Source organism: Mirounga angustirostris, unplaced genomic scaffold, assembly GCF_029215605.1.
Source record: "Mirounga angustirostris isolate CCGP_5_RB_7025 unplaced genomic scaffold, mMirAng1.0.hap1 SCAF_9, whole genome shotgun sequence".
Classification (NCBI taxonomy): domain Eukaryota; kingdom Metazoa; phylum Chordata; class Mammalia; order Carnivora; family Phocidae; genus Mirounga; species Mirounga angustirostris.
Window position 1 is genome coordinate 112,109,022 of NW_026991717.1, and position 25,585 is coordinate 112,134,606.

Below are 25,585 nucleotides of genomic sequence, written 5' to 3' on the forward strand. Positions count from 1 at the left end.
GTTAAATTAAGCCAACATGTTAAAACCAGGAGATTGTACTTAAAACATCGACTTCTGGCTTCTCTTTTAAAAGTCAAAAGATGTGGCTGACTATGAACTCATATTGTCACGTGACAGCAATAACTAGAGCAGCCAGGGTCTGCCCCCTTGCGATCACGGCTGGATGCTCTCATTCACCACAGTCTCCACTACTCCCCGTCATCTCCCAATACTTTGTATTAAACACAAAGCAGAGTAATGGTTGCCTAGGGCTGGGGGGCAGGAAAGAGGGGCTTGAGGCTTATATGGCTAAGGCACATGGGGTTTCTTTTTGAGGTGATGATTTTGGTGATGCTTGAACAACTCTGAATATAATAAAAACCATTGAACTGTACACTTTGGGTGGATTGTATGATGTTTGAATTATCTCAAAAAAGCTGTTTTATAAAATGCAATAAAGAAAAAAATAGAAAAGAAAAATCAGTTGCCATTGCCTTTCCAGGGTTGGTTTTCTTATAACAGAAAATATTTCTTTATTAATATGTCTCTATCAAAAAGGGGAAAATGGAAGACAAGAGGGTTGTATATTTTAAGAAGAATGGAAGAAAGTATATCTCTTTGCAGTAATAAAGGATTCCTGCATTTTAAGATGCAAACGCCTGGCCTCTTTACTAATGCACATTACCTTCCTAGCCACTGAAGACACTTGGGTGGTAGGAGAAAAAGCAGTCATGGTCAGCCCCCTGGGGTCCACCCACAACTAGGAAGAGAGGGAGAAGAAAAGCAGAGAAGGAAAAGAATACTCATTGGGATTCAGAAGAAGCAGAAGAAGCAGTATATTGGATGCCAAAAGAAGGCGAAGCTTTATCAGCTGCTGACAAGAGGTCAAGGAGGATGGGGACAGAGAAGTCAGGAGGCTACAGGAGGACATCCAGTGAGAAAGCTTAGAGCAGTGGGGCCAGAGAGAGACTGGGGAGCAGATGATGAAGTGCCCCAGGTGCATTGTTCAGGAGTTAGTATTTCTCCTCAGCATGGAGGGCTGCTGGAGGAGTTTGAGTAAGGGAATGATGTGATTAGATGAGCACAGTCTAGATATTTTGTTTTCAAATTAATTTGTGTATGTTTTGAATGATGTACATCATGCACTAAGGTCACCCTAAATTTTATTCCTTCCTATGCTAAATTCTTCTTCTTTCGGAAATCCCCAGGCTTGTTGTGGTCCCAGTTGTTGATTTCCATCTAATTCATTCCTGTACCTGCTTGAACCAGAGAAAATGTATGGTTGGTGTTGTCTAACCCAGGGGCATTCAACCTCAGCACTCTCGTTTTGGGGGCTGGATAATTCTTTGTTATGGGGGCCTGTCCTGTGCGTTACAGGGTGGTTGGCAGCATCACCAGCCTCTACCCTCTAAATGCCAGTGGCACTTCCACTTAGACATTGCCAACAAAATCACCTCCAGCCTAGAACCACTGACCCACATGCATCTGCTAAAATATTTGGGCCCAGGAGTGTAAGGCCATGCAAAGTTGGTAGACCACCCTGAAAGATGACAGGTCCAGAAAAGAAAGAAAAGAAGAAAAGACCAATACTCCAGACTGAGGGGTGAAAATCCGATGATGCAGTAAGCAGGCAATGAATGAGAAGCTCAAGGCCTCATGTTGTTTTAGCTAATTCAGTGGACTTCAGCCTCTCTGTATTTAGTCTCCTCATTGCAAAGAGATGGCATCTTGAGGATATAAGGCATAATGAATGTCCCACTGTGCTCCCTAGGGCTGGGATTCCTCTCGTGGCCCTGAGCCAAAGTGCACGTAGGAATTCAGAGGAGACCTCAAGATGTCCCAGATATTAGGTGGGGGGTGTGGGCAGGCTTCTAAGTGGTGGGATTTGTAAGCCTGCCTTTAAGGAGAAGGAAGAGGAGGAGTGCAGGAATAGTTTCCTCCTGATGATGTCAAGAGGGATCAGTGGAGGGGCGCCTGGGTGGCTCAGTCGTTAAGTGTCTGCCTTCAGCTCAGGTCATGATCCCAGGGTTCTGGGATCGAGCCCCGCATCGGGCTCCCTGCTCCGCGGGAAGCCTGCTTCTCCCTCTCCCACTCCCCCTGCTTGTATTCCCTCTCGCGCTGTGTCTCTCCCTGTCAAATAAATAAAAAAATCTTTAAAAAAAAAGAGGGATCAGTGGAGCTCTGGAGATGTAAGGTAGTAGCTGAAGCACAACTTGGAGTAGACTGGAAACTCAGATGAATCCTTCACATCCTCCCCCTTACAGGAAAGTCTTAGAAGGTGAAGGAATGTTTCTCTGGGGATAAGACTGTCTAATACAGATTAGATATGAAATGGTTAGATCTTCCGGATTCCTCTTCTGGGTGTGTGTTCACATGTGTGCAGGGGTTGGAAGGGCAAAAGAATTTTATATGCACATGCCACTGTTTCTATATTGATTAGGAAAACTGAGTTAAGACTCTTATCGAGTTGAACAAGTCTTACAGCTCTGTTAAACTAAGACTGTTTCATACCTGGCTCTTATTCTATGCAGTAGCATTATGCCTTTCTGCCATGGATGTTGAGTGGCTCAGTTTATTATTAGCAATGGCTCCAAGTTGCCTTGCATGCAACCTCTTATTGACATATAACTCTGTTATCTTTTAGCCCAGTGGTGGTCACTTTCACTGAGGCTGAAGGAAACTCATGCTGGTTTTTATTTTTAGCCCCATGTTCCTTAACCCCTCGCCTTCTCTAATTTGCCAACTTTTGTGGTAGTGAACTGAGTCCCCCAGGAGTCTCTAAGCAATGAGCAACAACTGGACTGTTGTTTATGTGAAACGCCATTACAAGAAATGGGCACTCATAATCATGGTTTTGCCCTGTTTCATTTCAGGCACTTCTGGCTCCAGCTGTGTGACAGCTGCCCTGGGAACCACCTGGAGTCACAGTGTGAACACCCGGCTGATTCTGCAGTGCCTTGGTTCAGAGAGAAGACAGGTGAGTGCTTTGACAGTGTTTTTGAACTGTCCAGTTTAGAGAACAAGATGTACTTAGCAGTCGGAGTGTTCATCTTCTGAAAGCATCAGCCACATTGTCTGTCCTGGGCCAACACTGTCAGGGGGCAGCTAAAGAAACCAGCATCCCTGCCCGCCCCAACAGCAATTGTAATGAAGTGGGAAATCAGTCGCTCACAGGAAAAAAATGTGTAAGAATAGAGCCCATCGAGTTAGCATGCCTCCTGATATTTGCCAATGGCTTGGAAGTGACCAAGGTCCACCCTCTAAGGATCTCAAATTCTCCATCTCTAAAGGGTGTATGATCATTTCACTTAGCTGGTATTTGTTGAGGACTAGATAATTTGGGTACAAGTTAAATAGTGATGGTGCTTTTTCTTGAGGTTAGTATGCTTTGAAAACCATAGGCCAGACAGATCCTGCCATGTGATTAAACTGTTGCCCAGATCCTGGGTACTTGTGCATTAACTACTAAGCCAGTAGGTTCACGTACCAAAAGGTGCTAGAGAGACCCCCCCCACACACAAAAGGATGATAGCTCTCCCAGAGCTCCCTATTTCTATCCTGGCCTCTAATGAGAACTCCCCCACCCCTTCCATCCAGAAAGTTTAACTTTCTATACCCTTTCTTTCACTCTAAAGAAAGGGACACCATAGTCTGACCCCTTTGGTAAAATGTTTCATAATTAGGGAATTTATTTTTCCCAATGCCTAACCTCAACTTTATTCTGTTGTGTGAATCAGGTTCCATCATGACCTCTCCCACAAGCAGGAGGAGGAAGAAGATAGGGTGATTGTTCTGATTTGTTGGATGGGGCAGAATTCAGAATCCAGATTTGCCCATCTTGCTAAGTATATTACAGTCCAAGTTATTCACTAAAGAGGCATGAAATATCATGCTGGTGGTCCTTTCTGGGGGAGGTGGCAAGGAGTTGTTGCCCTTTACCTGCATTAGGTAAATTGGCTATCTTTCAAGGAGTCAGGAATCATCAGAAACAGACATTAGCCTTTGCCTGTTCCAGACATAACTTTCCGAGTGCCCTTGGTTACAGACCAGAGGATTCTTCTTGGTTTGCTTGGGACTGTGTAAATAACATTCCAGCTTGATGATTGAGTCAGCCATGTTCTGAGAAGATGGAGCTGCTTGTTTTCGTTTAGGGGAACATTCTTAAGTTTTCAGGCCCTGGCGTGCTCATTACCTCAGTGATACCTTTTCCCCAATGATTCAAGTATCCTGGGTTCTGAATCCATACTTCTCTTTTCAGTGGAACATAGCCAGAGATGTTCCTGTAGAACCTAATGACCTTTGGTTTGTACCGTAGGTTATAAATTATGTTAAATAAACCCAGTTTGCAGCTGTCAGGCACTGCTACCTAAACTCTTATTTGAAGAAGCAAAAGTCCTTGTGAATCAGTGTTGCTCCATTCATTGTCATGGATCTTTAACCCCATTCCTTGAAAATGTGTAGTTCATCTGTTTTAGGTTTTAGATAGCACATACTGATTTTGTGATGTAGTCTGTTATATATGGTAGCATGGACTCCAGACTCCCAGATCCTTGTTTAACCAATTCTAGCTAGCATTTATTAGTATACAAAGAAGTTAGAGCCATATTTTTCTTTTCCTTTTGTTGTAATAAATTAGCCTGTCATTTCCATTTTTTTCGATGTCAGTAGAAGTAGCTGATAGGACAAATGCTATTATTTTATGTCTCTTTGGTAACTGCAGGATTTTGGAGGCTCTTGGTTTGGGCTCATAAGGTCAAACACAGGCCACTAGTCACAAGAAGAATGAGGAGCACAGCATGGATAGATCAGTGACAGTTTATCAACTCATATCCTATCAAATGAGTCAGTGGTGTTATCTTAATCTACAAATGACAACATGTTACTATCATTGCTAATCAATCAAGAGCAGAGTTAAATGCTTTTGAATCATGTTTTCAAACACTAATTAGTAAAATATGTAAATAAAATAGTGAAGTATAATAAAATGCTATAGCAAAGTAAAATATGACCAGTGTTAAAATGGCCAACCCAGGCAAAAGAACGTACACTTAATTAATCTATAGAAATGTGCATGCCTTTTGGGACCAGTCCTTCAATTTGTGGCCTAATAACTAGGATGAAATTTGATGTTGAAAACATGTCTCCATCTGATGAACTTATCTCGCTTTAGCAGAAGATGTGCATCGTGATTCACCGAGCCTTTCCTGTGGTCTTAACTTCATGACAAAGTAGAGAAGCCATATGAAGATAAACCTTTTCTGAGATATGTGCACAAAACAGTACTTTAAGCTAGTCTTTAAGGTAGTTGTTCCAAGCAATACTTCTTTATAGCACTACTTGGTAAGAGAACATGCCTAGATCATTCCAGCATCAGCAGATCTCTGGAACACGAACCACCAGGAGAACATACCTGGTATAGCTCTCCCCACCCCCACCAAAGCACAGAGGCCACTACACCAAGGGATCAAGGACATGGAATGAGGATTATGTTTTATCCCGTTTCTATGACATTGAGCTCTATACCAGGGCTCTTGAATGTGAGGCTTAGTCTGAGATCACAGGGCTGGAAGGAGGTCAGGTCAAGCTGAGCAGCTCTGCGAGCCGATTAAACCAAGAGCTGAATTGTATAGTCCAAGGGAAGGAGTCCTCCCTGGCTGATTATTTTCTTTACACCCTGGAAACTTTGTAAAATTATATAACCGAGAAAGAAATCTCCTTATCAGGGTACAAGCCAAGTTAATTCTCTTGTTTATTCTGCTTCAGTGTTTGCAAAAACCCTCTTAAGAAGCTGGGAAACATTTTCTTTTGGACTAATTTAGTTTTTTTTCCATTTGACTTTTATTTGCTCTTTATCTAGTCTGCTTCTACCCTGCCCCACCCTTTTTGCAACATTTTTATTCTTACCAAAGGCATGTCCTTAAAGTGGAAATAAAATGGCCTCTACTAGGTTGTTTTTTTTTTTTATCTTTTAGTATTTTGGATTTTTTTCTTTTAATAATCAAAAATATGTTTTCGGTCCACGATGTGCATGGCTTGGGGATGCAAAGAAGTGGAAGACAGAGTTCCTGCCTTCGAGGTTCTTCTGGTCTAGCGTGAGAGATGGTCCATGTGTGTATACACTCATAAATCATCAAAATGAAGTGCAAGAGTCAAAGAACAAACCAATAGTGAAGCGCGGTCATAAGGCAGTGTTTGATTTGTTACCTAATAAGTGGTTGAGACGGTACCTGCTTTGAAACCAGACAAGGTAAACTCACCGGAGCCACATTAGTCTTTTTAAAAGACGGGAGGTGAGTTATCACTTTAAATCAGTGTTTCTCAAGCCTGGCTGCATTTTAGACTCATCACAGGAGCATTTACAAAATACCAACACCAGAGCCCCACCCCAACCGATTAAATCAGAATCTGCTTCGGTGGGCCAGGCACCGGTGTTTATTTGTAAAGGGTCCCCCCAAGTGATTCTACTGTGCAGCCAAGACTGAAAACTGCTGCCCTAAATAGATAAATGGATATTCCTGAGAGAGAGAGTAGAGGGAAAGCTCAGGGTAAGGAGGAACAGGAAAAGAAGACAAACGGGAGGGCAGGTCCCATGTTCAGAAGACACGGGTTGATTTTGGCCTTGTCATGAGAGCAGAGGGTTTGTGCCCTCAGTCATTTGACAAGGTTGGATTTGCTCACCTCTTCTCTGCTAGTCACCATGTAAGATGCCAGTGATTCAAACTATGGGTAAGTCGATGCCCTGAAGATGTTCACCATCACCTGGGGAAGAGGTGAATGTGTAAATGGTACAAGCTGCATGCGCATGATGGGTCTAGTGAGCGTGGAGGAGAGGGCAGGCCCCTCCGCAAAGGAAGGCCCTGGGGTGTTCGGTGAAGCAGTAACACACACAACGGACTGGCTGAGGCCTTCCTTCAGCAGGCGCTGGCGGTGACCAGGCGCGCCGTCATGGGGGGCTGGAAAAGCAGGAGTGAGGGCGGTTATACTTGAAAGAATGATGAAGGGGCGCCTGGGTGGCTCAGTCGTTAAGCGTCTGCCTTCCGCTCAGGTCCTGATCCCAGGGTCCTGGGATCGAGCCCCGCATCGGGCTCCCCGCTCCTCGGGAAGCCTGCTTCTCCCTCTCCCACTCCCCCTGCTTGTGTTCCCTCTTTCGCTGTGTCTCTCTCTGTCAAATAAATAAAATCTTTAAAAAAAAAAAAAAAAAGAATGGTGAAAAAACTTGGTGAAATATCCATACTATTTTTCATTAAGTCGTCGTGAAATCCGTTCCTACAAACCACATATGGGATTGTATAAATTTTTTAGTATCCTGGCAGGAGTCATGAAGGAAATTAATCCCAACTAAGCTTCACACCCCCTTGATGAAATAAATATTATGACTCTCATTTCAACAAACTGGGAAGAGACACTTTTTCATATAGTAGGTTTATTTAAATGGACTTTATAATAATATTTTCATCTTCTATTTAGAAGTCACCTGGAAGTTAAAGAACACTTGAGGGAAGAGCCTAAAGTACCCAGTAAATTGTTGACAAGACCCATAATGTTTCTCAAACTCCTGGTCCTTACTGGAATCCTTAGGTTTTTCTCAAGGTCCCAGGTTGTTTTGCATCTGGGAGGTATTTAGTGTCTCCTTTCTGGTGATATAATTCTTCTCTCAGTATCCATTTTGTGTTTTAAAAGACTCAAAACACCATCACTGTGGAGACTTCCTGACACCAAGCTTTAATCAGCCCCGTTTCCCTCAGTTTTGCCCACAGATTCACCTAGTACTTGTCTCTGTTCTTGCACGAGTGAAATCCGGATTGTGAGCCCCTTGAAGGCTGTGACTGAATCTTATTTGTATACCCTCAGAAGCAGAACAATGCTTGACACTTACACATTCAATACATATATTTTGAAAGATAGAGAAACTCCTCGTATCCGTATGTAAACCCAGTCTTGAGGAAGAAGGCCATACTGCTTATTTGAATCACTCTTCCCCATAGGAATTTAGTTACACAGCTTAATAGTTTCTTTAAAGTATTAGTAATTGTCAGTTAAAAAGATTGGCATCAGACCTTGACAATTACAAGCAGGTCCTCATAAAGAAATGCTGCATCAGTACTGAGGATGGGAGTATCTTTTTGCAGAACCGGCCTGCTGGGGGCTATGGGAGAGTGAGAGTCAGGCTTCCCTTGAAATCCTAGCTGGAATTCCTCTGTGTAAGCATATCAGAGACCTAAACACAGACCCAGGCGGAGTGAGGGAAAGGGGTCCTGCAGCTGCTTGCAGGGAACAGGCAGCTTGTGGACGTTGGCTGAGGGGAAGGATAAGAAATCTTTGTTGCCATCTTCCAACCAGTCATGAGTTCTGCTGTCTGTGCTTGGATAGGCTTAATGGAGGACTGACTAACTAAAAGAAAGATGAGAAATATTTTCTCCCAGATAAGCTGAAGGATAGGTTGGGGGCAAGAATGTCAGGCATAGAATCATATTCACCCAAAGAAAGACATTGAAGAGGATGTTTTGCCTCATGGAAGTCATAGTTTTATATCTCGCTATTCACAGATTCCTCCAGAGGGGAATTCAGGCTTAGTTGCCCTCACTCAAAAATGAACCCCTCTCCCTTTGTAAAATGGCTCCGGGTCATTGTGTTTATTCTGTTTCTTTCTACCTCAACCCATCTGCTGTTTTTAGGAAAGGAGACTGGTGTGTATGTGTGTGTATCCAGCCAGAGGAGAAGTTTGGCTGCAGGGTGGGAGAAATTTCTTTTTAAGCATAAATGTCTGCAGAAATAGCAAAGGGAACATAGAATCCCAGCCAAGTACATTGCCTTGGGTATAAATGTCCCATCCCTTTTCAGAACTGCTCAGTGTGAAATCTAACCCCCTGCCCACACTCTTCATCAGAAGTGCTCTAACAGGTATTGAGCAGATTGGGAAAATGTATAAAAGAGGAACCCAGAATGGTGACTTTTAAAAGGATTTTTTTTTCAGGTCAGCAGGCAAATGTATTAAAATCTGAGGAAATCCTACCTGAAGTTGTGCAGTAACAGCAAATGAATACATTGAGCTAAGACTCAGAGCTTAAAGACAGCCTCCATCGGAGAAAGGACAACATAGACACCCAGTTGGACACTCCCTGTTTCTGTCTCCACATTTGAAATAGGAATAGTAATGCCTTCCCCACCACCTACCAAAAAACCCCCCAAACTCCATTGGACTCTCTCTGAAAAAAGTCAATGTACTCAAAAAAAAAAAAAAAAAAAATCACTACTTCTAAATGGGCTCAAGTAGAGAAAACTTTCCCTTGAAGGGGTTCCATTGGAAATTGCCAGTTAAAAATTCATTAGTACAGTTGCCCTCATGCTTCTGATGGGGGTCTGCTTTTCAGATGCCTTGGCCATGATAGACACTGTACCTTAGCTGAGGGGAAGAGTCAGTCTTCCCTAGGAGATTTTGAGCCACAGGGAGTCAAGAGAAGTTCAACTCAAAATCAAAACAAAATAAGGGTGGGGGGGGGCCATCACAGGGTTTTAAATGTCATTAAAAGGCAGAGTTTTAAAATTAAGCTTTAGCACCATTTCAAAAAGGAAAAGATACTTTAACACCAAAAAATAGAGAAGACATTATCTGTGAATAAAGAATACTACTATAAATCAAATATATTTGTTTTTATGGAAAACTTAGTACATGTCCTTATTTCTGTCTTTGAGGATCATGATCTCTGACCATGAGAGGCTGAGTGACCAGTCCACTCACACAGTGTTCGGGCGACTTCCCCTTTACTGAGCCACTCACCTTCCCAGTATTTTATCACCTCTGTCATTCTCCTCCAGCTCTAACTAGTTTTATTTTTATACACTGTCTGGTACCAAATCCCCTTATGCAGTGACCCTCCCAGCTCTAACTTGCTAAGTAAACCAGGGCGAATATATGAATGAGAGATTTCCAGAGAAATCTCAGCTGTTGCAGGAAGTGGAAGAGACACAGGGCTCTGGAACCAAACTGAAGACCTTGTTGTCGGCTAGGGAGGAGAAGTGTTTTCAGTTGGGAAACAACATAGGAAATAGCTATGCGATCTCTTGGACAAGGCGGTGACCTGAGAGTCAAGGGCACTGAAATGTATTTGGCTCATTTGAGAATGAAGGTTGGACAGGATGTTGTATTTTGGCTTTGGTTAGCTATGACTGAGAAGAAAATGGGGCAACAGCTTTGGTTAGGAAAAGCAAGAGCTACATAAACTATGAACTGATTTACAAATGAACCAGCGCTTTCACTAGAGCCCTTAAAGGCCTTTAGGATATGACAATGTCCCATCTGAGATGCCTCCTAGAGATGATCTTATCCAGGGATTCTCAACTACAGCCAGCTTAAAAAATCACAGGTGTTTGTTAATGCTGATTCCTAGGCCCCGCCCCAGTGACCATTCCATAAGGGCAAGCACTTCCAGTGATTCTCAGCAGGGTGATCCTCAGAACCACACTGTATTCTAGCCACTTAATTTTATAGACAGAGGTAAGCAATTGAGGTTCAGTGACCTATTCAGGGTCACACGACTAATAAGTAGCACAAATGGAAGTGGAATTAAATTCTGCTAATTTCTAATCTGTTGCTATTTTCACTCTACTATGCTGACTTTTAATAGGAAACTCTGGGCTAAAAAGTGCCCTAGCCCAGTCAATTTTCCGGATTTGCAGGCAAAATGATATTTACATCCTCTATGACTTTCAGTGGCTTATAAAAAGGTTCTACAGAACTCTGCAAAAATATATATATATATTTTAAAGCACCATCCCACCCCACACTGCAATGAATCACCAGATGAAAGTCAGCATTTTAGGGGCGCCTGGGTGGTGCAGACGGTTAAGTGACTGACTCTTGGTTTCAGCTCAAGTCTCGATCTCAGAGTCATGAGATCAAGCCTCACATGGGGCTCCACGCTCTGTGGGGAATCTGCTTGAGATTCTCTTTCTCTTTCTGCCCCTCTCATTCACGCTCTCTCTCTCTTAAGTAAATAGATAAATCTTAGAGAGAAGAGAAGGAAGGAAGGAAGGAAGGAAGGAAGGAAGGAAGGAAGGAAGGAAGGAAGGAAGGAAGGAAGGAAGGAAGGAAATCAGCATTTTAAATTTTTGGTGAATACATGACTTTTTAGAAGTTGAACTTCACAATGAGCATGGACTTCCAGACGAATGACTCTTTATAGACAACATCCGGCAAACAAGGCTGTCTTCTCTGCCCCTCTTCCACAGATGGTCACGTGTGCTCATGGAGAGTCACCCTTCATCTTGAGCTTCCTATTGCCTAGCTTCAAGGGCTATGTGATGGTTTGGGAATCTTGGAGTTTTCTGGTCTTTTGTTTGCTTGGTCTTCTAAGAATGAGAGAAGCTTTGTGATTATCATATTTTTGAGTCTTTGCATCTTCATTTGAGAAAGAGAGTGGAACGGGGGAAGGAGGCAGCCCGAGTGGAGACCCATTTCCTGCTATCTCAGGATCCCACAGTTTGGTAGTGAAGAGCATCCTTGCTGGCTTCTGGTGCTCCAGGCAACACTAATTTAAAGTCCTCTTTATTGTCTCAGGAGTCTGGGGGGTTAGTCTTTATTGAGTACTTATGGTTGCAGGCATCACGTTTGATCCTTTCACATGCATTATTTCCACTGACCCCACAACAAGCCTTCAACAGAGATCTTATCATCTCCTTTTCACAAATAGAGAAACTATTCAGTAGTAGATCAAGATTTGAGACCAAGTTTAACTTCCAAGCCTAAATCTTCTTGCTATATACCATGTCCTCTGAGATGTAGGCACTTTCTTTTTTTTTTTTTTTTACTTTAGGAATCAAATGAGGTGCTGGAAAATGAGGCCTTGCCTTAGTGATGATTCTTTTGGCTTGCAATGAATGGTCCTCATTATCTTTCTCTCCGATTGTCCCCCAAGGGTGACTGGATCTAGAATGTCATTTAGCTTACCTCCAAAGCTTACTGAATTACATATTAGAACAGCACCTTGCACTCTGGGGCCAGGGACATTAGGAAGGAGTTGATGACTGCTTCTTGCTTTTTTTCCTCTTGTTCTTGCCATTATTTGGCTGAGAAATACTCCTGGCATGTGACTGTGATTCAGAAATGCTCCTTGCCCTGTCTGTGTGTATGATTTGAATAGCACAGCTTGTCACACATATGGCTGAAGCAGATCCAGCTTGGAGAATTCGTCATCTGGTTGCTGTTGCCAGGGGAGTATGCCTGCCCAAGGAGTGCCCTGCCTGGGCCTGTGGTCTCTGCTTCTCCCCAGGGTCCACTGTGGCCGAGAGGGTCACAACATGGTACGATGCTGGTTTGTATTTCAACCTGATTGGGGCAGTGGGTGCAGACCCTTCTAAAATCTTCATGGCTTATGAAATTGGTGTGGGGGGATGGGAAGCAGACTGAGGATTTACATGATGGAGGTATAGGGAAAGACAAATCAAATACATCTCTAGGATTTGGTTTGAATTTAGGTAAGTCTGATGAGTTACCATAACATTTTATGATATGCTAAACATTATCTAATGCATGATTGTTGTCAACTGTAATATAAGTCATTGAGCTTTTCTTATTTCTGCTGCTCTAAATAATTTGGAATTTTCAGTTACCGTAGAGTTGACATATGCCCTCTTTCCTTCCCTCAACCTTCCTCTTACCCTGTTGCCCCTCTCTGCACACTTTCTCCCTGCCCACCCCCCCTCCCCAAACTTTCCCTGGATTTTTAAATCAATGGCTCCTGGCAACTGCCTTAGAGTTCAAATGTTTGAAGCAGAGATTTTCCACAGAGGGTATCTTTCTGAAAGTTTCCTTTCTTGGTTTGGCAGACCTTAAGAATTCTGGCATCTAGGACAAAGAGCATGTGTGCTTGAGTCTTGGACCCTTGTTTTATTGTTACCAAAGGGACTGTGATTTTGAGAACACCTTTAGAGAGCCAAGCTACAGTGGCTATACCCCACTGCCTACTTTCTGAATCCTCGACTCAGAATTGGCAATGAGAGCTGGAGCTGGAATTATGATCCATGACTCTAAGTAACAAAATTCTCTGAATGTCAAAACTTTGGAATGAAGTTCATTGTTATAAACCTTAAAAAGTTAGAACAGAGGCATCTGGTATAACTGGGAGGGATTGAGAACAAATCACCCAAAGCCCCTCCAGCCCTGGCTTTCGGACTTCTTTGCTCTGTCTTCCCAACCTTTATTGAGCGTTTCCTCTGTGCCAATTACTCTGCTAAGTGCTCTGTGGGCATTCTCTTGTTCAAACCTCACAACTACCCTACGAGATAGATATTACTGGGTATACTTCCTAGATGAGTACATTAAAGTTTATAGAACTTTTAAAAATTGCTCTGAGTCCCATGGCTTCTAAGGATCCCTCATCCCCCACACACATACATATAATCCCGCCCCTACATTCCTGAGTTCTTAACCATTATCCTCTACTGACTCCCATGTTAAAGTAAGATTATTCATGCCTGCTGCTTGGAATTACTTGCAGGAAATTTCTCCATTCAACCACTGTGGTGTGGCCACTCTCAGTGGTTGTACTAGGCAGAATGCCCCCCTCAAAGAGTGGAATGAGTCATTACCTTGAGAGAGCTTCTTCTATCTGTTAAATAGTCATCAGTTATTTCCTATAGCAATGTGGTTCTATGTGGCAACAGAACGCTCTTGAGGAAGAATGAGCTCCATGGGACATCTCCCCGTTCTGTCAGGGGAAGTCCTGGCCCTTCCTCTCTCAACTTCCAAGTTCTGGCCTTTCCAGCCAGCATCATTTCCATGTTCTGGGTTTGGCTTCATGTCTGATATTTACGATGTCAAAGCAGAAAGAGAAAGTCTCTGTGGAGTCTTGCCCACAGTGGGGACAGACCTGTACCTACCCGTTCCTGGTCTCCTCAAGTGAGAACCTGCAGGACCCAGGAGGTACAGTGGTGCAGCCTGTGGAGATAACCTCTTCCCTCATGGATGATAGAGAATGACATATAAATGATATTTATCCCTTTATTTTGTCTTTGCAGAGTCACTTTCCCCACATAGTAATCAATTTCATGGTTTACCTTTAAAATTTTTTCTGAGTAGTCTGTTATTCTTTGAAAGTATTATCCCAGCAGCCTAATGGAGATTCAGTGAATGTCTACTGGAACGGGAAAACTCTGGCATTCTATGTTCTCTTACAGGTCCCTCCTTAGAGTGCAGAGGTTCAGTAGATCCAGTGCAGTTTCTAACCTTTCAATAACCTCCCTTATACCTAGCTGCTCTGTCTTATTTGTAGCTATTTATACAGTATTCTCTCCAGACATACTCTCCTATACTGCCCAGGCACAGGAATGTTAGGCTCTTCTTTGTGACTGATCTCCATTTTCTACCTGTGACTCCATGCTAGCACTAGCCTTACCTTTTTATGCCTCCCACTTCCCTTTTCTCGTTTAGACCTTGCTCCAAGATCCCTGGGATTGGCTCTGCTAAGAGTCTGTTAGCATTTCTTCCCATTGACTTGAGAAGGCCAGTCTGTCTCAGAACCAGCCTATAATCTCAGTTTAAATTAAACAGCAGACATTTCTACCAAGGGCTTCATTTGTCTCTAGGACCCCAGTGCATACGGGGTCTCATTACATGTTGTGTAATGTTGTCCAAAGGCTAAATATTTTCAAAGAAAATCCACTGAAACAAGTTGGCTAAGTGACTGCCACAGCATCTGTGAAGTCTTTTTTTCATCTCTGAAAAATCTTAATATTTTTCCTCAGTTAAGAAATAGTGTATGTTATAACTTAAAATCTTTAGCAATAAATCTTCTAAAGACTGTAATTGTAATAATAGTCCTTTGCATGTGCTCTAACCATAGACATGGATCCTCTTATAACTGTTGTATTTTTATCTAGACTACACGATTAAGTTTTCTTTGTATTGGACACTCCCTTTTCCTTCCATCCCTTACTCCTCTTTTTCTACCTCCAGATCCTTTCTGGGTAGATATGTGTGCCAAATTTTGGGAATATGAAGTCAAATAAAGCCCAGTTTCCTGCCCTGAAGAACCGTAGGGGAGGGAGAAATGCCTAATTGAGAGTGACTGCCATGTAACTACTTACAAGTAGGTATTGAGGGAACTGTGACAGAGTATAGTGTGAGCATCAGTATTAGGATGGTCAGAACTCTCATCAGGGAAGATCTGATCAGGGAAGGATTCAGAGGAAGTTATAATGTTTGAGAGAAGACTTGAACGGTATATCAGGATTTGCCAGGTAGATGGGGAAGGAGGCTGAGGAAGCAATATGAACAAAGGCTCTGGGGTGGGAACTGCAAAGAAGTAGCGCTTCTTTAGTGCTACAGGGGAGGGTATGTGTGTGTCTGTACAATGGGTGGGGCGGGGAAATGGAATCTGTGTATAAAGGCAAAGCAACGAAAGGTAGGGCAAATCAGACTTGACCCTGACAGCTCTCAGAAGCCCCGTTGAGAGCTCTCAGCTGGGCTATGACATCAGATCTGTACTGCAAGGTTCTCTCAGGCAGAGGTTTGCCATATGGGTTTGCAATAGGATGGAAAGAAATGAGGACCTGAACCAAAGCAGTGGCCATTGAGATGGAGAAGGAAGAGATGGAGATGGTCAGGAGGTAGGATCAACAGCTACACAGAGAGAGAATCTGGAAGGAGGGGCCGTTTCTGATGGAAGTGAGTAGATGAGGTCATCACCCACTGAATGGGCTAGTACAGGAGGAGGAACAGGCCTGGGAGGGAGAGAAGAGGCAACCCTGCTTTATGTGACAGTGTGGCTGTTCCCATTCTTCCGCTCAGACCTCAATGACTGTTCTCAGTGACTAGCTTGGAGATCAGAAGGGATTTCTTATCATTGTGCAGAATCTTGAGTCAAAACTTTCTTTTCCCCTACATACCCCACACCATTGCTTCCAGCAGCCCAGCATTCTCTTCTCCACCCTCGGCACTGTTTCCTTCTTTTAGAACCCTGACTTCTATAAAAAGACAATGGGCATCAGAATGTATGAAAAATGAAGTTTGAAAACACCTGCAGGGGAAAGGGAAAGGTGCAAACTATGCATGCAAGCCCCTGAGCTCAGAGAGGAGAGGGCCATATGGATAACTGTGTCTTCCTCTCCCGTGAATTCTGGCATATTTAAAGTCCAGGGATATGGAATCACTAACTAATTTGGAGAACTACCAGTTTAGGCTTCAAGGTTTTCTCAAAGATCCCCATTTACAAATTGGGAATTAGGAATCCAGGCCTTACTGGGTCATGCCAGTCGATTGCTTCTTTGCTCAGATCCCCTCCCTGTCCTTCCCCTGCTCTGCTTGGTACCACATGGAACTGATCCTACGATCTGCATTTCCCAGATTCTGCTTAGTTTGGGGTCCTGAAGGGAGGGTGGAGGGCAGAAGTATGGGAGAAGTCATGTATTTCTGCCTCCCTCTCTCTGCTTCCAGTGGTGTCTCGGGTGGTGGTAACACTAGTCCTCCCCCATGACCTTTGTGTGGTCCCAGCTCCACAAAGAGCTGGAGTTGGGCAGCTCTATTTTCTGGGTTCTAGTAACAGGACCTCTTCCCTTGCTCCTCCAGCCCTAAGGATGGTGGTGGCTTCCTACCGCTGCTAGTCTCTGGATTGCCTCACTGCCCCTGTTTTCCTTTCAGCTCTTCCAACTCATTTGTAACTAGTTCCCAACATTAAATTCTCTCTCTTAACTACATGAGATGAGTCCTGTTTTCCTGACGGACCTTGACTGGCATGCTCTACATAAGCTCTCTGATCGGCACATGGTTAATATAAGACCCCAAATACTTTCCAATGCCCCAGTTCCCCCAAAGAGCTCCTCTGCCTACCATGATTCTCCAGCCCTAAGAGTCAGGTTCTTAGACTGAGCTGTCTTGGAGGGCAAACATTTTGTTCAGTGCTTCCTGAATGGCATGAGAAAAGGAGCTCTGTTGGCCCACTCTCCTTCCTGTGGGATTTTCCAAAACTTTCCAGTTGTATCTAAGCTCAGGAAACATTTTAATGGTTGAAAATATATGTTGGGGTGTTTGAGGGTTTGAAACCAACAGAACCTCCTCTATAAGAGGTGTGTTGAAATGTTCCAGGGTCTGTATATACACATCAAGACGCTGGTCCTCCCTTGTTGAAAGCATGGCAGACTCCCATCCTTTAATGGGTTCATATCATGGAAGAGAAGTTGGCAACTTCTGAATGCAATGATGACATGGAGCAGAGTAGCTCCAAAGGCCAGAATTCTCTGCAGGAGGGAAAGGATGGTTAAGTGGTTAGTATTTGGATTCTAATTCAGATTCCACTTCAGATTCTATAAGGAGAATTCCATAATCCCCTTCTTTGGCCAATAATCATTGTTAAGATCGATCTAAGGCCACTATTACCAACTTAATGAATTGGAGCATTCTGAGATTCTTGTGAGGATAAGCATCATCCAACTGCAGAGTCCATTACTGGTTTCCTCAACCAGGCCATGGCTTTCACTTTGCTATATTGCCCACATTTCATAGCAACTTTCAGAAGGGTCTCTTGGGGGATGAGATTATTATTGTCTTAAAGCATTCATCAGAGAAAAGTAGAAGTGAAGGAGCTAGAGTTGTGTACCTTCTCGGATCCTTTAGTATTGGACCAAAAGGTAAAAAGTAGCCATCATTGCTAGTCTGTGGGGGCAAAACCCCAGAATTGCTAAGAGACTCTTATATCACTACATCACTACACGGAACAGCTGAAACTCCATCCTTTGAAGAATGACTCTGAATCTAGTCACATATTGATTTATTTGGGCTGTGTTAAGAAGTTTCCCCAATTTTTTTAGTACAGTTAGGATACTTGGGTGGTTATTTGATGATGCACTGAACTTTATAGACCTCAGGGTGAGGTATATGTTTTATATTAGAAGGAGAAGGAATTTAATGAAAAGGAAGCAGGTGGTGTGCACCAATGCAAATAGTTCTGGTGTTCCTGAAATGTCCAGCATTGTATGGCTTTGTTACTCTTCCTCCTAAGTTTCTTCCATTAGCCTACAAGGGAGCCGGTGGAATGAATTATAGCCCCAGGAGTAATATGAGAGGATTTTTCCATTTGAATGCCTCAAAAAGCTAGGATGATTTTTTTTATTATGTCAGAGATTAAAAGTAATGCATGGATTCTGACATATACATACATAAGTCCACAGTCTTCACCTCCAGGTGCACAGAAAGAAGAGAGTCTGCATTGTGAAGAAGATAATGATATTTTAGAATTAAATTCTAGCTTTGTCTCTAATTAGATATGTGACCTTGGGCACACAACTGAGTTGTAGGCTCCTCTTCTGTGAAACAGTTAATGATCCAGAAGAAGAAGCAATGTCATGCTATATCTCATTTATTATTTTGTTCAATGTTCATGGTAGGGCTTGCCACATCATTTGTTTGTGCTAAACCATAGGATACCACCCTAGTACTCAGCTCAACTCTTTATTTGGCCAATGACTTCCTCTTGTAATGCTTCTTGACCAAAGGTCAGAGGAAAACCTCTTGGAATTCACCTGCAGAGCTTGTTAAAAATTCAGATTCCTAGGCCTGCCTTCCCAGGCTAAATCAGTAGTGCCAGGGGTGGGCCTAGAGACCTGCATTTTTATACACTCCCCAGGTGATTCTTAGGCACACTAGAGTCTGAGCTCCACTGCCAACCAACAGCACGGGTGTGCTCTCTGATGGGAGGTCCTATAGCTCCCTTTGCCCTCTGCATCTAGTTTGCTGTCTGGCTCTTAGCTCTGGGCCTCTACTGGCTGATTTGGCCACACCTTGTCATCTCTCTAGGACTGTTTTCTTATTTATAAAATGTGGGGGCTAGAATTCTTGGGTTCTAACAATCCATGAAAATAGTTCTGCAGTGACCTGTAAGAGTGACTGTCCCTACCCTAACAAATGGTGTTTCTTGAGTGCCTGCTCTGTGCTGGACATTGTTTGACTTCTACATGTGCTTCATTTATTCTTTACAGTAATCTATGATATCTATGGTCCATGCTTGACACTTAAGGAACTGAGGCTTGGAAAAGTGAAGTCACTTGTCCGAGACTACTTAGTTAATAAATGGAGTTGCAGTGCAGTGGGATTAAGCCGGGGTCATAAACACTTGAAGAATCGCCCGGGTTCCGTTGCCCCCAAAGCTTCTAAAGGCCCAGGGCTTGTCCAGCATGCAGCTCATTCACCCTATGTTCCACTCTCCCAGCAGAGGAGCCTGGTTTTTGTTTCCTTAGATGTTTACTTGGCCTCTTGCTTAAGCATTTGCCTTTTCTACTCAATAACAGTGAAAGGACCAAAAAAAAAAAATCCCAGGGCTGGAAACATTTTGTTTCCTACAAAAAGAATATTTTGCAGCCAGCTCTGTGGTTGAAAGTATTTTTCCTGTGGTCTGGGGATGGATTGGATCCCATCTCTTCTTGGCCAGTGTCTGAGAACTTAGCCTGTGGCTTCCCATCAAGTCAGTGCACAGTACGCTGCATTTTTTAAATGAGTGTCTAGTGATGTTGAGTGTGTGCACAAGTGGACCGATAGTCTGGGTGTATAAGAATGTGTACATGTACCTCTGGCATTCTCAGAGCAGAGAACCTGGGAGTGGTTTTCCACATGCTGTACCTATCAACATAGCTTTTAAGTCTTCATCGCTCACGCGACAACCAAACAAATTCAGATGCTGACAAAATGAGAGGAGAGTGATATGTGAGCCTTGTGGGGATTTGCAAGTAATCATAAAGCCTAGGAATCTGAGATTTTGACCTGTCACATTTCTTTCCAGCTTCAAATGTTCAAAACCAAGACGTAGGATTGGTTTGATTAGATGGTGGGGTGGTCTGGGGTTAATGTAGGAAATGGGAATTCTCAGGTCAGCCTCCAGCCTGGCCACTTGGAGAGTGTAAGACACTGACCTTTGCCCAGCCTTGCATAAGTCTCTTCTTAAGGATTGCATTTTCCTGTCTAAAAACATAAACTTGTTTAAAACAAAACAAAACAGCCGGGTGCTTCAAATAGTAAAAGCTCTCCTAGTAAAAGATGAATTTTGAACATTCAAACAGAATTCACGGATAAATATTGCTAGCACTAGGTACAGTTTCTTTACTCATAATTTAGTATTTACTCATACTTGAGATGTTTCTAGTAAGACTTTGCAGTGTATGGTAATGCCTAGAACTTTCCAGCCTGACTTCCTTTGTTTGTGCTGTACCTGCCTGGAATGTCTTTCAGTTGAAGAAATCCTACTTTTTCTTTGTGGCCTGGCCTGGATAATATCTTTTTTTTTTTTTTAACATCCTTCTCAACCACCATGAAGAAGTGGCTCTCTGGGTTTCCTTTGCACATGGTTGTAAGTGCAGTTACCTGCTACCATTTCCCTGCCACGTTAGGTGTTCAGCTAAATTAGAAGGCAGGGTTGACTCACTCCTAAATGTCCCAGCAGAGAGCACATGCCCCACGTGTATTTGTTGACTTAGAGGAAATAAACGTCTCCAAGACAAGCTACTATTTGTAACTTCAGAATTCTCTGGTGTTAAGTCCTCTATGTAGGTTTCCATTTGGGGACATTTTTGGAACTCAAAGCATCATGGCATCCAGGGAGAGAAGTTGTAGTCACTGGATTTGGGGGCACCATTTGAAGAAACAAGCACATCCCAAGTGCAGAAGGACTTACGAATTTTTTTGTTTGTACTTTTTGGTAGGGGGAGATGTTAGGGAAGATTTGAAAAGCTATTGGAATAGAAATTAAACCATCAAGAGTGCTTCATCTTGGGCGCCTGGGTGGCTCAGTTGGTTGAGCGACTGCCTTCAGCTCAGGTCATGATCCTGGAGTCCCGGGATCGAGTCCCGCATCGGGCTCCGTGCTCAGCAGGGAGTCTGCTTCTCCCTCTGACCCTCCCCACTCTCATGTGCTCTCTCTCATTCTCTCTCTCAAATAAATAAATAAAATCTTTAAAAAAAAAAAAAAAAGAGTGCTTCATCTTAAAGGGACTGGGATTGAGACAGGGTAGACCCCAGCCCATTCTGAGCATTGGTAGCATTGGCTGCAGGGCTGTACCTACCCTGGAATGCGGCAACTGGCCCATCCAAGGCAGCCCGTGGGAAAGAATCACCACAAGGAGAGCAGAGTTCACCAGTGGGGAGAAGCGGGCATTTGCTCCATTTCGTCACACAGGGCAGTGGAGCTATTCTCACGGTAGGGTTTGGGGTGGGGTTGGAGTAGTGGTGGTGAATTTAGTAAACCAGTTTTCCGATGACGAGGATGTTTCTGTTTTTACCCCTTAACAATGAGACAACAACCCAAATAACAGATCCCTCAGTGCATTGAATGCCAAGGCTAAATGAACTGGTGGAACTTTGTGGCTTTGGCTCTTGGCTTTGCAGGCGTATCCATGCACTGGGGCCATGGCTTGGCAGGAGACAAAGCGGCTGTGTGGGTCCTCAGGGAGCTCTCCGGCTCTGTGGTTTTCTTTGATATGCAATTGAACTTTGGCAAATTTTTCTTCTCAAGTCTGTGTTTATGAGGTCCAGAGGTAGGCAGAGACCCTCATTATGGAGCGCAAAGCCAACAGCAAACTAGAACTACAGGATGTCCTCCCACATTCACACTCGGCTGGTAGGCTAAAGAGCTGGCCCACAAGCTTACAACAAAGGGACAAGTTAGGGAAAGAGACCGCTGGCTTCTCTTCCCAGCCTCACATGGCTCTGAGCACATCTACCAAGTGCTTAACCATCTACCATTGTTCATGTAATTATCCATTTAATTATCACACCTTTGTACGGTAGCTACTAATATCCCCATTTCACAAGTGAGGGAACTAAGGCACAAAGAGGTTAAGTCATTGTTAATTGTTGTTGTTCTTAATTATTGTTCACTAAGTTAAGGTACAACTCTGCAGATATATCTTAAAATCAACTGGCTTTCCTGAAACACTGCCTCCTCAGTCTGTACCAGTGGGCCACAGATTAAAAAATTACTGGATTTAGTATACTTAGCATTCTTACGTGTGGACTCACCTTAAATGTAACTAGGCGTTGGGCATTTTCAAGTTATATTATTCTTATATTGGAAAATCTATAATTAGGACTTTTCCAAAGTCATAAACAGGTATATAGAAAGTGATCAATTTGGTGAACAAGTGGGATCGCCCATCCTACTAAATCTGCACAGGAGAGGGAAAGCAATGTGGTGTTGGGCTGAGAAGAGTGTAAGAAGTGGGAGGCAGGGATTCCACCAAGATCAAACCAATGGACTCCAGAAGGCCTGAAGATGAGGCTGAGCACCATGGTTTGCATCTAAGCTATAGCTATTCACCTTCTTTCCTACCCATTTCTGTAGGAAAGAGCCTTTGTGCTTTCTACGGGCCGCCCCAGGGAATGCTGATGATAACATTAACAGCTGCCGTTCTTTGTGACCAGCACATGAAAAGAGCTACACAAACATTTTCTTTACAATATACTGTGAGGTGGGTTTTTACAACAACACCATGAAGTGGGTACAATTACCCTGATCTTGCAGATAGGGAAATAGGCTCAGGGAAGTTAAAAAATGTTTTATTTTTTCTTAAGATTATTTATTTATTTGACACAGAGAGCGAGATAGTGAGATAGAGAGCACAAGCAGGGGGAGTGGCAGGCAGAAGGAGAGGGAGAAGCAGGCTCCCTGTGGGGCTTGATCCCAGGACCCTGGGATCATGACCTGAGCCAAAGGCAGCTGCTTAACCAACTGAGCCACCCAGGCGCCCCTAAAAAATCTTTAACAACACTCAGTAAATGGTAGAAAAAGGAGCCAAGCTCAGGTCTAACTCTAAAGTGACTTTTAGCCACTAGATTGTTTTGCTTCATAAAGGGTATGGTACACATCTGGTATTTTTGCTCTCCCTTGATCTCTTACCCCTTCTTTTAAATTCTGTACCCTGATTTTCTTATAAGGAAATGCCCCTCTTCAAGTTTCAGCCGGGATTATCGAGATAGGGCTGATTGTACCCACTGTCTAGATGTCTGACCAAAGGAAGAATCACATACCATTTCTACAGAGATTGGTTTGCAATAATCAGTTAACCCAAGCTAAGCCGATTAGAGTAAACCCAGGACTTTGCTGGAACAATTGGAGTTGCTAAATTGGTAGAATGTAAGCCCAGCGCTCCTGGTGGCCATCTTGGACACTGTGCAGAGGGAACCCACTTAAGAATGGCAATGAAGTCAACCCAGCGGGAAACAAAACCAAGAGATTGAGAGAATGTTCATGGGGAAGAAGGAGAAGTTCTGAGGTCATCATTTAAAGCCCTGAGTCCACCTGTGCCTCAGGTCAGTTACCCCTGAACATTCCAATTATATAAGCGGGTAACTTTCCTTTTTCGTTTAGTCTCAGTTGCATTTCTGTGACTTACAACAGAAGGAGTACTGAATAATATACACACTGGATGCTCATAGTTATGTACAAATGTGAGGGCAGAAAAATTCTACTAATGAGAAACTTTATTATTAAATTGGTGTTTATGTCCTCCCGTTAGGTAGAGGCCAGTTATGATTACTCAGGTTCACCTTCCTCCTTTCTAGATGATTCCATTCTTTGCTTTTTCTCTTCCTCCTTTTATGTTTGCTCTTTCCTTGGTTTTCTTTTGTCCTTTTCATTATTCACCTCTACTAAAAGCATGAACCAGCTTTCCTGGTTTATAAGGCTCTTTGAAAAGGTTCAGATGAAGAGTAAGTTAAAAATAATGACTTAAAAGCAATTAAAAAATCATTTTGGGGTTTTAGTTAGTCGTGGCTTCATTGCCACATATTAAGCTTTATGGAAGTCCTTGATGTCATTTCTTCCATGGCAAAAATACAACTTTTTCTGGTTTAGTCTCACTTAATCATTAATGATGGGCTGTAAAATATTCTTTCCAGTTCAAAAGTGGCATCAAATAAGTAACTGAGATGACATTAGTAATAATTTGGGAAATGTGGTCATTTAGCAAGCTGGCATTTACCGAACATGTACCATGTACTGGACTAGGCTCTGGAAAAAGCCAAGGCGAATAAAACATAGTTTCAAAATCTAGCTGGATCGGCAAGCCTAGGAACCACTGACCACAGTGTAGTGTGATGAGCAGGAAGATAGTAAAAACATTTCACAGCTAGTTCTGCACTTGGCAGGACGGATGCCAAGCTTTGGGAGAAGTGAGTTCTGGAGTCACCCCCTCATACTGTGCCTTAGTTTCTGGGTCATGTAGGAGGGTGCTGGGCCGGTGAAGCAATGGGGTCCTTGAGGACCATAGGAACAGTAACTGTCTGCCAGATGGCATGGCATTATTTCAGTATTTTGACAACTAGAATGGGCTGAGTAAGCTTGGTGGTCATTTGATAATCAAGGCCTCATAATGGAGGCGAAGAGAGGGGTGACTTTACATAGAGGAGGTGACTTTTAAGCGGGGCTCTAACATAGTTCATTCAGAGGAGAGAGAACAGCCCCTGTAAGGTAAAGGTGTGCCTGACGTGTTTAATCGGCAGAATCAGGTTGAGTGATCAGTAGGGAGAGGGGAGAGGAGAGACTGGAGCAATGAGTTGGCTCAGGTTGGGAAGGACCCACAAAAGAGTTTGAAAAGAAAAGTAGAGACTAGGGAGCCAAGCATGGCTTTCAAGAGGCTAAGATTGTGGTGGTCTGGGGGTAAGGACTGTTGGGTTGTATGCAGGGGTCTTGCTTGTCTGACAGAGAGAGAAAACTCACTTTAAGATTATGTAGCTATATGATCCATATATTCTACCAGGATACCTCTAATCTGGAAAAGCAAGAAGAACAGGCATTTAAGCCCCGAAAGCCTTGGACCGTTGTTTGTCCTGAAGCAAGGAGCTGGGAAGCGAGTATTTTTCAGTGTGTGTCCTCTTCCGGATTCCTGAGGCCTTCTGGGTTACTTCAAAGCTGGCTGTTTAGCTTCTTAGGAGCGGGGACCTCATCATATCCATCTTTGTTTTCCCTAATGTCTAGCCCAGTACCTGGGACATAGGAGATTCTCAGTAAATATTTGTTGAATTAGTATAACATTAAATAAGTCATTCAGCGCTAAGTAACCGTTGCTTATACTTACTATAAATATAATGGCCTTATATAATTACGAAGTGTGTCTGCCCTTTTTAGGTCCTGTATTTTCATTGTGGCATGATCTGCTTTCAGTGGCATTCAGCTAGAGCCTCTGCCTGCTCAACAGAAAACTTCTGGCAACAATGAATTGCATATCCAGGGTAGTTTGCTGCCTGAGTACGGCAGAGCACTCACCCTCTCTTTAACTTGACTTTTCCTGCCTATACAAGAGACAGGATGCTTCTGTTTATTTATTCAGAGATGGGAAACATAAAAGTAATGCATACTTGTGGAGAAATAATCAAGCAATATAGAGTAATACAGAGTAGGAGGGAAAATCCTCTAGAGGTATATAATCTTCTAGACTTTTTCTATGCGTATATGAAAATAAGTGTGTGCTCATAATATCTAATGTTCTATAACTTGCTTTCCAGATCTTTCTTACATCATGGATAATCTTGCCGTGTAAATATAGTTACTAATCTTTTTTCATCTCAGCATAGTATTCTATGGTGTAGATATAACAGGAATGTGGTCAAGAGGATGACATTAAAATGAAT

At 43.1% G+C, this 25,585-nt stretch overlaps 1 protein-coding gene across 4 annotated transcripts in view; it reads left to right on the forward strand.

Moving 5' to 3' along the window:
• Positions 1 to 25,585, forward strand: part of RAD51B (RAD51 paralog B) — a 562,202-nt gene that overhangs the window by 507,295 nt on the left and 29,322 nt on the right. For all 4 annotated transcript variants that reach the window (XR_010405219.1, XR_010405220.1, XM_064571227.1 and 1 more), the window contains one exon: positions 2,853 to 2,956. Coding sequence is in view for 2 of the 4 variants with exons in the window: in XM_064571227.1 (XP_064427297.1) it covers positions 2,853 to 2,956 (104 nt within the window). In the remaining 2 variants the exon portion in view is untranslated. Of the gene's footprint in view, positions 1 to 2,852; positions 2,957 to 25,585 lie in introns of those variants that run through there.